Source organism: Antechinus flavipes, chromosome 3, assembly GCF_016432865.1.
Source record: "Antechinus flavipes isolate AdamAnt ecotype Samford, QLD, Australia chromosome 3, AdamAnt_v2, whole genome shotgun sequence".
NCBI lineage: Eukaryota > Metazoa > Chordata > Mammalia > Dasyuromorphia > Dasyuridae > Antechinus > Antechinus flavipes.
In genome coordinates this window covers 386,500,248-386,516,555 of record NC_067400.1, presented here as the reverse complement: position 1 = coordinate 386,516,555, position 16,308 = coordinate 386,500,248, and the positions used below count along the sequence as shown (strand labels likewise).

Sequence of the window (16,308 nt, the reverse complement as noted above, 5' to 3'; positions counted from 1 at the left end):
TTATCCTTTTTTTTTTTTAAATCAGATCATTTCCCACAGAAACTTACCCAGCAATGCCTCTCAATTGTTTATTCTTTTGACTTTTAGGACCTAAGTATTTAGAGGATTTTTACTCCTACCAAATTTTATCTTATTAAATTTACTCCATTGTTCTAACCTGTTGAGATCTTTCTAGTATCTGACTCTACCAAATGTATTACTTATTCCTTCCAGTTTTTTGTTATTTGCAAATTTACATTTTTCTTGTGCAGCATGATAAATGTGAAAAAATGTTTAGAAGAATTGCACATGTTTAACATATATTGAATTACTTGCCACCTAAGATAGTGGGTGGGGGGAAAGGAAGAGAAAACAATTTGGAATACAAAGTTTTGTAAGGATGAATGTTGAAAACTATTTTTGAATGTATTTTTAAAAATAAAAAAACTATCACAAAAATATGCTCCAAATTTTTCTAGATTAGTTAATTTCACTAGGCTTAAGACACTACACTCTGCTTGACTGACATTTGAAATTAATTAAATTCATATTCTAAAACTGAACTTTCAAGGGAAAAATGATAATTATCTAGAAAAAAAGAGTGGATGGGGAAAATATCTAGAATTTGCAATTCCATCACTGAAAAAAGATCATACGAGATGATTACCGAGTTTCCCTAATTTGATATAGTGTTTCTCCTCCTCCTCTTTTTGGTAAGATGGGAAAGGTTTTATAAAAGTTTTATTTGGAAAGAGGAGGAGGAAAAGCCATGGTCATTCTGTGGATATGATGGGAAGAAACTATTTTAGGCCTTGAGGTAATGAGGAAGGAAGGACAACAAGAACTAAGTGTGGGAAGACAGAGACAAAGCAAGTATTGAAGACCTAGAAAGCTGAGTGAGGTAGAAAAAAAGAGGGAGGCTGCAGGCGGGAAAAGAGGAAAGTGGTAGCATTATAAAAAAGATATGAACAAAACCAAGTAAAGGGAAACAGACTAAAATAATCTGTGCACATTTTAAAAATTACTACCATCATGATTGCTATTTTAATAAAGTACAAGAATATAGTAGTTGAAAGGTAACTTGAACCATTTTAGGACACTAATTAAAAAGAGATTTTAAAAGAGTAGCTAGGTGACTCAATGGAGCCCCCTGGTCCTATAGTCAGGAGGATCTAAATTCAAGTCATATCTCAGACACTTACTGGCTGTATGACCCTGGACAAGCCATTTAACACCAATTGCTTCCTCTTTAAAAAAAAAAAAAAAAAAAAAAAAAAGAAAGGAAAGGAAAAAAATAGAGGCATAGTATCATAGTATCATAGGAACTGAAAGAGACTTCAGAAGTCATCTAGATCAGATGTGTCCCATTAGAGAGTGTTGTTGAACCAAATCAAAATGTAATTGGAAAATATTTTTAATTGGAAAATATTTAACAAAATAAAACAAAACATAATAGAATGTAAGTAATATCAACAGGTGGCTTTGTAAGTCATTATGCTATCCACAGGGATGTTTAGTAAGGTTTGGCGGCCCCCGTTTCTATTTGAGTTTGCTGCCATTGATCTAGATCTGAGCTTCTTAAACTGTAGTTAATGGCCCCATATAGGGTCTCATAACTGAATTTTGCGAGTCATGTAATTATGATTTATTATCAATAAATGTTTGACATGTATAACTATTTAAAATACCTATATAGCCATAAAAATTTCTCAGGCAAAAAGGAGTCACAAGTAGAAAAAAGTTTAAGAAGCCCTGCTTTAGAAGCTCCTTTCAACTAATATCTATAAACACTATGGTTTGGAAAGGGAAATTAATTTGTCTAGTGTCGCATGGTAAAGTAATGGCAGATCCAGGACTGAAACCCAAATCTCCTGATTTCATCCCATTGTTTTTATTCAATATTACACACTGCCTCGCTAACACAGATTCCCTCTCCCCTTTTCCAATTAAAGAAAAAAAGAAACATAGTTAATTCTCAATATTTGTCTGTTTAATCTGAGAACTAAAAAAGGGAGCCATTGAAGTTTATTAAATAGACTTGGGTGAGATGCTCATATCTGTGCAATTACTTTTGGTAATTATGTATCAAGGAGATAGACTAGAGGCAAGGAGACCAATAAGGAGGTAAGAGCTAAGACTTGAAATATGAAATATTCTATGTGAATGTAGATAAGGGAAGGGGAGAGAGACTTTGTGAAGATAGAAGATTTAGCAACTGGTTGGATATAAAAGAAAGGAGAAGTGACCATGAAGAACAGAGAATGACTCTAAGATTACAAATGTAGTTAATCAAAAAGATGTTGGCACCTTTGGCAGAAATAAGGAAATTCAGAAGAGAAGTGGAATGGGGGAAGGATGTCCAACAGGTAGGCAATTGTACCAGAGATGAAGAGAGACTAAGTCTAGATATATTGATCTAAAAGTCATCTACTAAGACATAATTGAACTCGTGAAAGTTGATGAGCTTCATTAAGTACAGACAGAAAAACAAATGGCTCAGAAGAGTCTGTTAGTTAGTAGGGATGACATGGATGAAAATCCACCAAAAGATCCTGAGCAAGAGTTAGGCAAGAGGAAAACCAGGAATTAGGCAAGAAGAGAATCAGAATTACCAGTAAGAGATGGTTTCTAGGAGGATGTGGTTCACAATGTCAAATGCTACCAAAAAAATCAATGGATAAGGGCAGAGGAAAGATCGTTAGATTTGGCAATGTTTAGATTGGTAATGCTGACAATATCTCAACTGAATGACTATGATAGAAAACAGATTGCAGAAGGTTTAGAAGACAATGAAAGGAATTAGACATACCTGGTAGTGACAAAATTTTCAAGGACTATAGTGAGAAGAGGTAAGACAGGATGATGGCTAGCAAGGATATTAGTATCAATTGATGGTTTTTATTTTGTTGTGATTGTTTTGTTTTTTAGGATGGAAGAAAACCTGGATGCATTTGTAGGCTGCAGATTAGAAATTACAGAGAAAAAGGAGGAATCTGTTGAAGAAGATAACAAGGGATAAGATCAAAGGTACATGTAGAGGGGTTGAATGTGACAAGGAAAAGAATCATCTCTTCATTAGAGACTAGAGGAAAGGAAAATAATGAAGATGGGGAAGGGTTCCTGTGAGATAATTAGAGGAAACATGACCTTATTTTTTTTCATTGAAGTATAATATTAGACCCTCATCTGAAAGGGAAGGGGGAGTGGTAATATGGGAGATTCAAAGGGAGAAGAGAAAGTTAGGTCTTTAAAACTCTCTTCTGATCATCTGCCTCTCTGACCTTATATTGTTGTAATCTCCGGGATTCAGCTAAGAAATAACCTTATCCTTTCTAGATTGTGATTTAGGAAAGAGGTAAAAAGAGATAGTTCTTAATTTGAAGGAGCTTGAACTATAATAAAGAAATATTTAACTTTTTATTTTTCAGAATACATGCAAAGATATTTTTCAACATTTACCCTTGCAAAATATCATGTTTCAAATTTTTCTCCGTCCCCTAGATAGCAAGAAATAGAATATAGGTTAAACATGTGCAGTTCTTGTAAACATATTTCCACATTTATCATACTGCACAAGAAAAATCAGATCAAAAGGGGAAAATGAGAAAGAACAAGCAAGCAACAAACAACAAAACAACAACAAAAAAGGTGAAAATACTATGTTGTGATCCACACTCAGTCCCTATAGTCCTTTCTCAGGAAGCAGATGGCTCTCTCCATCACAAGTCTGTTGGAATTGGCCTGAATCCACCTCATTATTGAAGAGGCAAATCTATCGCAGTTGATCACATAATAAAAAATTTTAATAAAATAAATAAAAATACAATAGAACATAGATAATGTTAATGTTTGATTTTCTAAGTCAATATGTAACTGCTGGGAACCTCATGTATGGTTTAATAGCCCACTTTTAATTTAAGTTTGAATCCACTGGTCTAGCCTATTCTTAAAGATCCCCTAGGAAGAAAATTTATTTTGACAATCACATCAATAATATTTATCTAGCAAATACAAGTACAATATAAGATACCCTCCACCAACTTGATTTCATCTGCTCCCCCACCTGAAACATACACACACACACATACACACACGCACCCTACTTTAAAACAACATAGACTAACTCCAAGCTTTTAACCTGGATATTCCCAAACTTCTACATCATTAAAATATATCAGAAAAGTCTTGCCTCTATTTACATACCTCTTTTTACAAATGAAGACACTGAAGCTCAGAGATGTTATACGACTTTTCTGAAGTCACATAGCTAATAATCTAAGTGGAACAGCTAAGACTCAGATTCAGGTCTTTTGATTTTAAGTTCAATTATCTTTCTAGTATAAATACATATTTATGTATATTTATTCATTTGGATTATATGTTGCACAGTTTTCAAGTTAAAAGTTCAACATATTACTTCAACAACAATACTATATGATGATCAATTCTGATGGACGTGGCCCTCTTCAACAATGAGATGAACCAAATCAGTTCCAATAGAGCAGTAATGAACTGAACCAGCTACACCCAGCGAAAGAACTCTGGGAATGACTATGAACCACTACATAGAATTCCCAATCCCTCTATTTTTGTCTGCCTGCATTTTTGGTTTCCTTCACAGGTTAATAGTACACTATTTCCAAGTTCAATTCTTTTTGTACAGCAAAATAACTATGGACATATATACATATATTGTATTTAACTTATATTAAATTTTACGTGTATTGGTCAACCTGCCATCTGGGGGAAGGGATAGGGGGAAGGAAGGGAAAAATTGGAACAAAAGGTTTTGCAATTATCAATGCTGAAAAATTACCCATGCATATATCTTGTAAATAAAAAGCTATAATAAAAAAAAGTTCAACATATTCTTATAGCCATCTTTTCCAAAGATCTTCCCCAAAGTTGGACAGGGGAAATATAACTGGAAAAGACTGAGGCAAGCTAATGAATGTTTCCAAAACCTCTTGTCTTGCCACAGGGTGAAGAAGACTGGAAAAGAGCCACATATCATTTATAATACAATTCTCCAAATACAATTTCAAGAATATTATATCTTGGAACTCAGAATCTCAGCCCCAGAAACTCCTTTACTAGCAAAAGCAGAACTACCTAAAAGGGCAAAAATCAGCTCAAAGTCTTAGCAGGAATTTCTGTGACTAGTATAAATACCACAAAACTGCACTTGCTCAGGCAGATCAGTATGAAATATATCCTCCTTTAGGCAGGAACATTGTCCCACGGTAAAAGATGGAAAAAAAAAACAAACACCCTTTCAAGACTATTGCTGGGAAGCCCTCCCCAGTTCTGGAAGGAATGTAGGTAGGAAGGGTAAGTGAAAAATTCATGCCAGTTGAAGAATTTCTTAACTTTCTATTTTAATTAATTGTTCTATGATAAGTTTTATTGTTTCGATGTCGCTGAAGGATTGGATTAGACTAGATATCTCAAAGGCCCCTTTCTGCTCTGAATTTATAAGCCTATAATCATACAAATTGCCAGCATCCTCTAAATTCAGAGCCTGGGGAAAACCCCCAGCTTCATCCCACTCTAAGCTACCTTTCTGTCTCTATTTCTATCTATTTCTTAGTCATGTAACTGAGATTTCCATGTTCTATTTTCACCTCTTTTCATAGATGAAAGCTCATCTCTTACTATCATCAGTATAGCGCCTTTCATCATATCATACACATATATACACATATACATACAATTATGCAAACACACACACACAATCCCCTTGTTTCTTTGGTCATTAGGAAGCCTCATAACCCGAACACAACCCTTCTGGTTCCTTTTGGGGGTAAATGGGATTAATTAGGCTATTTTTCTGAGCCAATCACATGAAAATGCAGCTGGCTGATTTCATCCTTTGAAGAAAATTTCAAACTTTCAGGTGATTGAAAAGAAAAACTGGTAACTCTCCTAATTTCAAATAGTAACTTGGGATGTAACCTAAACTAAAGAACAAATACAAAAAGGTACCTGCCCATTAGCATAGTCCTGAACAACACACTCTCTCTCTCTGTTCAGGTTAAATATCTATGAGCTGAATAGTTCATCTATTTCATATCTATTGGACTAATCTAAAAGAAACAAAAATTTAGATATACTTAGCTATTGTAACACCTATCAACAATTCTATTTCAAATGGATTCACATGTGAGTTTTTATTCTAAGATTCTACCAAAAAGAAGAAAATGTACCAATCCAGAAAGGTATGTGTACCAAGTTGCTTTGGGTATCACACAGTTAACCTATACAGTTTGTCAGCATTCATATGCTCTAGTGGCTTTTCAGGGCTGTTCCAGAATCACTTGAGAATTAAAAAGATGATTAGAAACTCGGGGAAATAGCTCTTCTCTGTAGTTATTTAAGTACTTCACTTATCCACTTGCCCTTCTCAAAAAGCTGAATAGGTAGAAATCAAGAAAACAACCTCTTCTCCACCTCCACCCCCAAATGAAAATTATTATTACAAAAGCATCATTATCTGGGCCCGGAAGCAAGCAGTATATCATCAGTGTCATCTCCTACTGGTGTCTTCCACATCCTCTTCCTCTGCATATTTCAGCATCTTGTTTACACATCAGAGGGAGACAAATCCACCCCCGACAGGTTTAGGGATGGGATGAATATTTATAACTGACTTTTTAGGAAGCAGCCTTCTATTTACCTGTTAGACAGGAGCGATTGTGTGCTGAGCAATGGTACAGGAAGCATTTCCATGCTTTTTTTAAAAGGGCAATTTCTTTACCAGACCATTGGATAAGGTTTAGCCAAGAAAAGCAACAATGGCCCTCAAGGACTTAAAGAAATGAGGGCACCCAAAAGGCCTAGAGTGCAAATGTAATGTCCTTAGTATCTTATGATTCTGTCTTGTTTTATGGTTCTATTACAGAGCTAGCACAGGCATTCAGAGAATAATGTCCAAAGGCAATGTTTCTCTTCCTTCAGCTACTGGAGAAATAGGGACCACCAGAGGGCTGTGATGTTAAAAGAAAGGAAAAAGAGTAATAGCATTAACGAACACTGTCAGGGTCAAAGACAATATTCCAGAGCAAACAATTTTTTTTCTAAGCCTGGTGAATTGATTTTCAAGGCTAGACTCCAAATTGAGACATTTGGTCATACAAATGTACACACAATGTGTAAATGTTATGTGAGATGGAAAACTAAGTGGTATTGTGGATAGAGTACTGCACTTGGGAAGCAGAAAAACCTTCGATCAAATACTGAGATGCTTAGTAGTTCTGTGACTTTGGTCAAAGCATTTGGTTTCTCTCAGGCTCAGTTTCCTCAACTGTAAAAATAGGAATTATAAGAGTACCCATCCCATTGGGTCACTGTGAGGATTCAAATGAGATAATGTTTGTAAAGTGCTTTGCAAAAACTTGTAATGCTATATAAAATATTAGCTATTAGAGACGCTGTGTCAGACAGTGGATAGAAGGCTGGACTTAGTTCAAATCCTATTTCAATCATTTATTAGTTGTGTGATCACTTAAACCTCAACCTCAATTTCCTTATCTATAAACAAAATATTTAAACTGATTATAGCCTCTATCTAGACGGTTAGTATGAGGATCAAATAATATAAACAATTTAAAGTGTTAGGTTACTATTAGTGGCACAGTGGATAAGGTGCTAGCCTTGGAGTTAAAAAGAACTGAGTTGCGGGGGGAGGGGAGCAGCTAGTTGGTTGCAGTGGATAGAGCACCAGTCCTGAAGTCAGGAGTCCCTGAGTTCAAATCTGGCCTCAGACACTTAACGCTTCCTAGCTGTGTGTCTCTGGGCAAGTCACTTAAGTTTGACTCAGTTTCTTCATCCATAAAATAAGCTGGAGAAGGAAATGGCAAATCACTCCTGTATTTTGCCAAGAGAACCCCAAATGGGGTCATGTCTGACTGAAATGTCTCAACAACAGCAAATATTTGTAAGGTACTTAGCATAGTACCTGGCACATAGTAGGTGGTCTATAATTGTTATTTAGCTATTATTATCTATCTTGCTTATCTCTAGGAACCCTGCTTCTTTTATTTGATTCTTGGCAATTCATAAATAATGAGCTGGCTGAGGGATTACCTGACACTTAGATCATCTGGCTAGTGATTTTTTACTAGTTCTTAATCTTCCCTCTACCTTAAGTCCCTCTAAATTAAGGAGTAGCTAAGCTAATAGTGAGAAAAAGCCAATTTATGGGAAAATATCAGCCACATCTTTATGTCCTGAATTCTTCTCGCATTTCCTATGAGGCTTCTATATTTCCTTTGGAAATCAGGAGATATCATCAACAGGAATTCCACTAACTTGGATTACACTGTTCATCCATATGTTAATGCAGAAGAGGGGTGATGGTGATGCAATACTATATAACTTCAGTGGGACACAATCACTTGTTCAACCTGGGGAATAATTAATACCTCATTCATTATTAAATCTGAAAATTCTTTCAATGGTTGCCCTAAGTATCAGCTGCAAGATGCAAGAAAGATAATGAAATGATGAATATGGTGATCTTGAAATTATATTCCTTGAGAAACAAAACAAAACCCAGGTAGGAAAAGAACATTTTTCTATAAAAATAAGAATAAATGGGAAACATGACAATTCAAAGGTGATTAGAATTTTTGGAAAACTTTTCCAAACTCTGCTTCTTTTTCTTTCTGGTTGGCATAAAGGATAGAAAGTGTATGAAAAGAAATTCCAAAGTAGAACTGAAATTTTTTCTTAGGGATCTTACTAGCTCAACATTAGTAGTAAGTCACAATTCCAAAGCTAAGCAAAGATACAGATCTAAAGATATCTAAAACAGCTTTGACCCTCTCATGGTTACAAAGCAATAATTAAAGATAGATTGATTAATATATATGTGACAGGAAACTATTTCTCAAGAAGGTGTGCTCTCTGAAGATGTACCACATAAATAAGGGGGTATAGCTCATGTCTCTTCACTCCAACCTCCCTACTCAGAAATGACTTCAAACCAGCTGAGATCCCCAAACACATGAACCACTAGTCTCTGGAATCCAAAGCCTTCAGATGTCTCAACCTAAACCTAAAAAGCCTTTCATTCTGATTGGGAGCCAAGAACTTCCTCCATGTAAAGACTTTCATCTCATGACAAGGATCATCTTGCAATATGTATAAGAACTGGACACTATATATATATTTGGACAGTTTGGGGGACCACATTTTTCAGATTGTCCAGACCATCCTTTTCAAATCATCTCTATTCCCAGCTTCCCAGTATCTGGAGGGGAAAAAAAACCCCTAGAATTTAACAGCATTGTCCCCTTGTACTAGCTACTCCCTAAATTGAACTATTTCTTGTCTCTGAATGGATGTACAAGACAACTTTGTCCATCTCCCGTATGGACACCCTCCTCACCTTTATTTCTACCTTTTGTAATTCAGTTTTCAAAATCAATTTAGTTGTCACTTCTCTCACCAAATGTTTCCTTATTTCCTCCCTAGTTAGTGGGTTTTTTTTTCCCTAAATTACTTTGAATGTATTTATTTGTGCATATACTATATCTCTCCCAAATAGAAAGTCTACCTTTTTCTTGGTATTTATGTCTCTTTCACTAAACTCAGAACTATGGACATTTTAGGAAAGAATAAGTGTTTATTGAATTAAATGGGAACAAACTTGAGATTGAATATACATTTTCAAAATTATATAATAAAAATATAACCCTGAGATGCTCATGGTTCTGAAACTGTGGCAGGAATAGTTGGTATATGGAATGGAATGGAATTCTTCATTCTAGACCCAAGTATTTTTGCTGTTTCTACTGTCACTTATAAATTAATTTCAGCTACTGAAGCAAGAACTATTTGGATAGGAACTAGCTCTCAGGTAAAATCTGAGCAGATCTCAAACAAAACAAGTTGTTTAGAATTTTAGACTTCAGCTGGTGAAAATTTACTTATTTTAACAGAAGTAATACTTCAATACTTTTGGTGTTATATATTTTGGTATAACTTTTGGTGTCAAGAGGAGGGAAGCATGTAAAAGGATGAGGCAAGTTCACAATGCCTAATGTTTTGTTTTGGCCAGTGGCCCAAAAGCATAGTTTGTGGTAAGCCATAATTACCTCTGCTGAACATCTCTTAATCAATAACAACATAAGAATTAGATAATGTGTTAACATTTGAAGAAAACATTAATAGCCTTCTTTCAGATTACTGACATTATATACTAATTACCACATAGCTAACTTTTAAAAATCTTCAATGCTTGTTTTACTTCCACAATGTTTCACTTTTAGCCTCCTTTTTGTTCCATTTTAAGTTCCAAACTATCTCCCTCTTTTCCTCCCCACTATTCATAGAGAAAGTCATCATTAAATTCTCTTGTCTCTGTTTCTTTCCATCTTTCTGTTTCTGTCTGCCTCTTTGTCTTTGTCTCTCTCTTTCCTTCTCTCTTTCATGTAAAACCATAATAGGCAGACTTCTATCAATTCTTTCTTTGGAGATGTACAGCATCTTCCTCCATGGAGGATTTGAGGAGTTATAATACTCAGAATAACTTAGTCATTTAGTTATTCTTCAAACAATATTTCATTACTGCATACAGCATTCTCTTGATTCTGCTCATTTCACTCTTCATTATTTCATTTAATCTTTCCATGTCTTTTTAAAATCAACCAGCTCATCATTTCATATAGCACAGTAGTATTTTGTAATAATCATATATCACAACTTGTTTAGTCATTCCCCAATAGATAAGTATTGCTTCATTTTCTAGTTCTTTGCCACTACAAAGAGAGCTGCTAGAAATATTTTAGATTATATAGGTTAACTTCCTTTTTCCTTGATTGACTTAGGAAACAGATCTAATAGTAGTATTGCTAAATCAAAGGGTATAACATTGTTTAATAACTCTTAGCTATTCAAATAGTTGCTTTATAAAACATATTCAGGAATCCCATGGGTGCCTTTTAAGTCCAGGAAACAAATACAAAAATTTACACTTGACCAAAGGCTTGTGATGAGACAAGGCCATATCTATTGAATTTTGATTTCCTCAAATGGAAAATGCAAGGGATTAAGAGAAAGGATAACCAGTCATTTACACTGATTTAGCTATACTCTGTGGGCAGGACTAGCTCAGTCTTGCTTATTAGGAAAAAGCCCACCATCTTTTTGTGAATTCATTTGATAATGTATTATTAAGAATGCCAATTTGCAAGTATTTTTTAACATTAAAAAGTACAAATATCTGTGAATTTATTTATGTTCCAAGAAGCCACTTTGCAAAATAAAGGAGTGAACACACTATTTTTTTTTTAAATTGAGCTAATCTATTTTGTGGCATTCTAATTTTTACTCTGATGCCCATTAGATTTGTAGAAATCAATAATAGAAAATATTTGATGGAGAAATAATAACCCCAATTTATACATCATTTTATGGCCTAGAAATTTATATGTCATTCTATGGTGTATAGTCAATTTATATATCATTTTATGGTCTAAACATTTTCTTCTTAACAACTCTTTAAATCTGGCAAAAACAAGTATTACTATTTTCATTCTACAAGAATTTAAAGCACTGAGAGGTTCAGGGACTCACATGATTAGAGTTATATTATTAATGTAAACGTGAGGATTGGGACCCAAAATAAGATTATGCCTAGTTCCAAGTCCCATGAGTTTTCTACTACCCAAAATGATGCAGAGGAAAGAAGCCTGGCCTTAGAAGCAGGAAGAGGCTAGGTTTGAATCCTGCCCGAGATTCTTCCTAGCTAAGAGTCTTACAAACTGGTAAGTTGTTTTAGTTCTACAAGTCTCATTGTTTGGCAGTTACGGTATAGTGGATAGGGCACCAGAACTGGAGTCAGGAAAACATGAGTTCAAATGCATCTTCAAATCTGTACCAGCTGTTTGATCATGAGCAATTTATTTAACCTGTTTCCCTCAATTTCCTGACCTATAAAATAGTTTAAGAAAGAAATGGCAAAGCACTAGTATTTTCACCAAGAAAATTCCAAAAATGATCACAAAGAATTGAATGCAATTGAAAACAATAAACAACAGCAACAAAAGCCATTTTCCCCATTCAGATAACAAAAATAATAATAGTACCCATTTCACAGGGCTATTATAAGGATCAAAGAATGTATTTATAATATTGTATCAAAACATTCTGCAATCCTCAAATTGCCATATAAATATCAGCTATTCATCTAAAACAACTGTATTCACTGACTTTGTTATACTCAGGAAAGTATTGATCAAAGAATGTTCCACACACATAATAAAATGCTGTTATTTAGGTCCCTCTTAGTTGTTTAATGCATCATTTGTAACATAGCAACATTCTCTCTGGGTGGCCATTTGGCTTGCCATTGACTTGTAAGGAAATTGAATTTACCTGAAAGAATTAGGAGTTCAATGATCTCTGCATCTCCCAGAAAAGCTGCAACATGAAGTGGGGTCCGCTTCTCAGTATCCTGGAGGAAAACAAGAATTCAAAAAGTTGATGAAGGCTAATAGATGCCAGTGATGGTGCAAATAGAAATGAACATTTATCAAAGTTGCTGAGGTAGAAATCCAAAAATTCTAACTGAATGACTCAGGTTACAAATTTATTCTGTATATGCACCATATGAACAGAATGAACAAAGAAGATACTATGGTAAGCCCTGGAGATAAAAAGATATAGGTATGATATAACTCCTGCCTTTAAGGAGCTCATATTCTATTAAGGGAATGACAAGGAAACAGAAAAATATTGCACAATGTAGGAAATAATGGAGGTGGGAGGAGACATTCAGATAAAGTACTCTAAGAAAAGTTGAAGCGGGAGATCTGGCTGAGAGTAAATAGAGAAGACTTCAGAGAAGGAGAATCTGAACTAAGCCTTTAAAGAAAAGAAGGTTGTTGGATGGTAAAAATGAGGAAGGAGTATATTCCAGAAACTAGAAAAAGATAGTATGAATGTACAGTGACAAAAGATAATATGTTTGATTTTGGAAGACTACTAATCATCTTATATGAATGAAAAATAGAATCTATGCCATATTTACTCTATTTCATATATACATAAATAAGATTATATATATAATACATTATATATGGGAAATGTGAAATAATGCTAGAAAGATAAATTGGAAGCAGATTATGAAGGACCTTAAATGTCAGATTTAGGAGGCTGTTTCAGAGAGGATTCTGGGAAGATGGTGGAGTAAATTGGTAAATTTCATGCTCTACAGATTTTCCCCACAAATAGAACAAATTTGGGCCTCAGGATGAACATAGACAAGTGAAAAAACAAGCTTTCCGGCAGAACAGGGGTTTTCCTATTACTATCCAAGAAGATCTGAAAAAAAGCCCCTGGGTTGGGGATTAACCTGTCTGAAGTACAAATACCTCCGGGCTAGCTCCACAGAAACACCAAGTGGGGAACCTAGTTAGAAACGTCTGGAGACTCAGCAGGAACCACAGAGACGTTCTACTCCCGGACTGTTTGTCTAGTCAGTGTCTGAGTCAGGGTGGACAGAGTGAACCTTGCCTGATTGGGAACGCTGGGCTCAGCTGTGCTGCTAAGACCTGGGGAGAAGGAATCAGTACTAAGTGAGTGAAGAAGCAGGGGGGCAGGGATGCTACTGGCTGGGCATTTGCTGGACTGGGGAGCTCTTGGTTTGGGGTCCATTTCAGAGGGAAGAGTTGAAGGGAAGCTTGAGGCACTAACTCCCTACCCCATGATTAGAGGTGCTTACACTAATATATCTTATTAAAAAAAAATGAACCAGCAAAGAAGAAATAACCCTATCCTTAAAACATATTATGGAACAGGGAAGACCAGGGTTCATCGTCAGAGGAGAACACTTTAGTTTAAAAAAAAAAAGAGCTTCTACCTCAAAGGATAATGTGAAATGGCTCCCCACCCAGAGAAAATTTATAGAAGAATTCAAAAAAGTATTTAAAAAATCAAATGAGAGACATTGAGGAAAAACTAAAAAAATAAAAACCATCCAAGAAAAACAAGAAACATTTAAAAAAGGAGATACAGAGTCTCAAAGATGAAAATGAACTGGGCAAGGGGAAGCCAGTGAAACCATGAGTGACCAAAGCAATAACAAAACAGATTATAAAGAATGATAAAATATGACAGAATGTGAAATATCTTATAAGAAAAAAAAATGACAGATCTGAAGAACAGATCAAGAAGAGAAAATATAAGAATAACTGTACTGTCAGAAAGTTGTGATCAAAAAAGAGAACTTTGACACAATAATGCAGGAAATAATCCAAGAAAATTGTCCTGGAATGATAGAACCTGAGGGGAAAGTAGAAATAGAAAAAATCCACCGATTACCACCTCAAAGAGATCCTTTGTGAAAAATATACAGAAATGTTATTGCCAAATTTTGAAATCCCCAGATCAAAGAGAAAATTTTTTGAGACACAAGGAAAAAAATTCAAATAACTCTGAAGTGACAATTAGAATTGTATAATTAGAATTGTATAAGACTTATCAGCAGTTATAATAAAAAACTGCAGGTCCAGGAGTCATATCTACAGACAATCAAAAGAACTAGGCTTTATATCTAGCAAAATTTTCTATAATTTTGAATGAAAAAATATGGACATTCAACAAACTTGCATATTTCCAGGACTTTTTATCAGTCAAACCTAAAAAATTATAGTGGTAATTACTGTGTGTGGGACAAGAAGGAGAAGGTGAAAGCCTCCAAGTATGTGTGCAACACCTTTTTCCCTTTTCACAGAGTGGGGAGAGGTATCAACTTAAGAATTTCTATTATCAGAGAAAATGGTCAGTAGAAGCCATGAGTACAAGTATCCCAGGAGACACAATGGTTTTCTACCTTAGATCTTAAAGATGCTTTTTTTTTGTATCTGCCATGCTGCTGCCTGTTTGCCCCTGACCATGGCACCTTTAATTCTCCAGCTCCTACACTCCCTCATAGCTCCCAGGAACAAGCCCTTGCTAAAGAAAGGGGGTACACCCTTTCTCCTTCTGGGTGGTTTCAAACACCTTCAGGCCAAGTTCTGATCCCAGAAGCCAGCCAGTGGCAACTTCTCTATGGCTTACACCAAGCTACTCACTTGGGGGGAAAAAGCTCCCTGATCCCTTATGAAACCTATTTTCCCTGGTCACAAGCTAGGAGAAACAATTAAGCAGATCTGCCAGGTCTGCCCAGTTTGTGCCCAAGTAAATCCTGGAAAGGCTTTCCTGAAGCCGGTCGGAAGGAGGGGTACATACCCGGGAGGACTGGCGATGGGTTTTACACCCATGCCCCCTCGCAGGGGCTTCAGACTGCTTTTGGTTATTGTTGACACCTTTACTAATTGGGTAAAAGCCTTCCCTTGTAGGACAGAGAAGGCGGGAGATCAGACCCACTTAAGATTATCTCTCCACTCTGCATGTCATCCTCTCTACCCACTGCTTATGGTGCTTGCACCTTAGGCCACCTCAGCACTCTTCTCACTGTGTATAAGGCCACTGTCCTGCCCATTTTCCTCTACTGCTTTGAGGAGACAAAAGCAGGATTTGGGGGAATGCTCTTTGGTGTTTATCCTAGGAAAAGCTGTCTGGATGTTAGAGATTCACAATAGCCTTGTCTACCCCCACAGTCTTCCTCGGGTGGGGTTCCTGGGTACTGTCCCTAGTAACCCCTATACTAACTCCACTTTAATTATCCTTTTTTGCTCATATTTGGTCCCTGCATTTTTAACCTACTTGTAAGATTTGTTTCCTCCAGACTCCAAGCTATGAACTTCCAACCATCTGTTCACCCTGAAAACTACTGGCTAACTGACTCTGACACTCAGCTCCCCCTGGATACTGCTGCCGCCATTTTGCCTCCCCTCCCCAGTCTGGACTCCACTAGACAGGGCCAACTCTACTCCCCTCAAGAGCATGAAGCAGGTCCAGAAGATGAGACCTCCATCCCTTTGTTCCAAATGAATTTGGGGTTCAAACTGCTTGAAGGGAGAAAAATGATAGAGTACAGCTCCTAAGGGAAATATAGCAATAATTTTTAGGTCCCCTGACTTTAGAGTCCTTCTCTTCTAACAATCTGTCAATGATTCTAAAGTCTTCTGGCCTTAGAATCAGTGATCCTGAGGTCCCCCCAACCTTAGAAGGCTATTATTCTAATAATCTGTCTGTCAATGTTTGTAAAAAAAAATCTTCTGACCTAGGAATGTAATAATATTTCTTCTCTTAGACTTCAGGGAAGATATATTAGAGATCCTGAAGCTCTCTGATCCTAGCATGCTACTGATCTAACAATCTGTCTATCAATCATTCTAAAGTCTTCTGGCCTTAGGATAGTCTTACAAATAATACTAA

At 36.0% G+C, this 16,308-nt stretch overlaps 1 protein-coding gene across 10 annotated transcripts in view; it reads right to left on the bottom strand.

The window, feature by feature from the left end:
• The window catches only part of ANKRD44 (ankyrin repeat domain 44), a 344,895-nt gene that overhangs the window by 144,548 nt on the left and 184,039 nt on the right, over positions 1-16,308 (bottom strand). For all 10 annotated transcript variants that reach the window (XM_051985956.1, XM_051985957.1, XM_051985959.1 and 7 more), the window contains exon 3: positions 12,361-12,439. In XM_051985956.1, the coding sequence (XP_051841916.1) occupies positions 12,361-12,439 (79 nt within the window). The remainder of the gene's footprint in view (positions 1-12,360; positions 12,440-16,308) is intronic.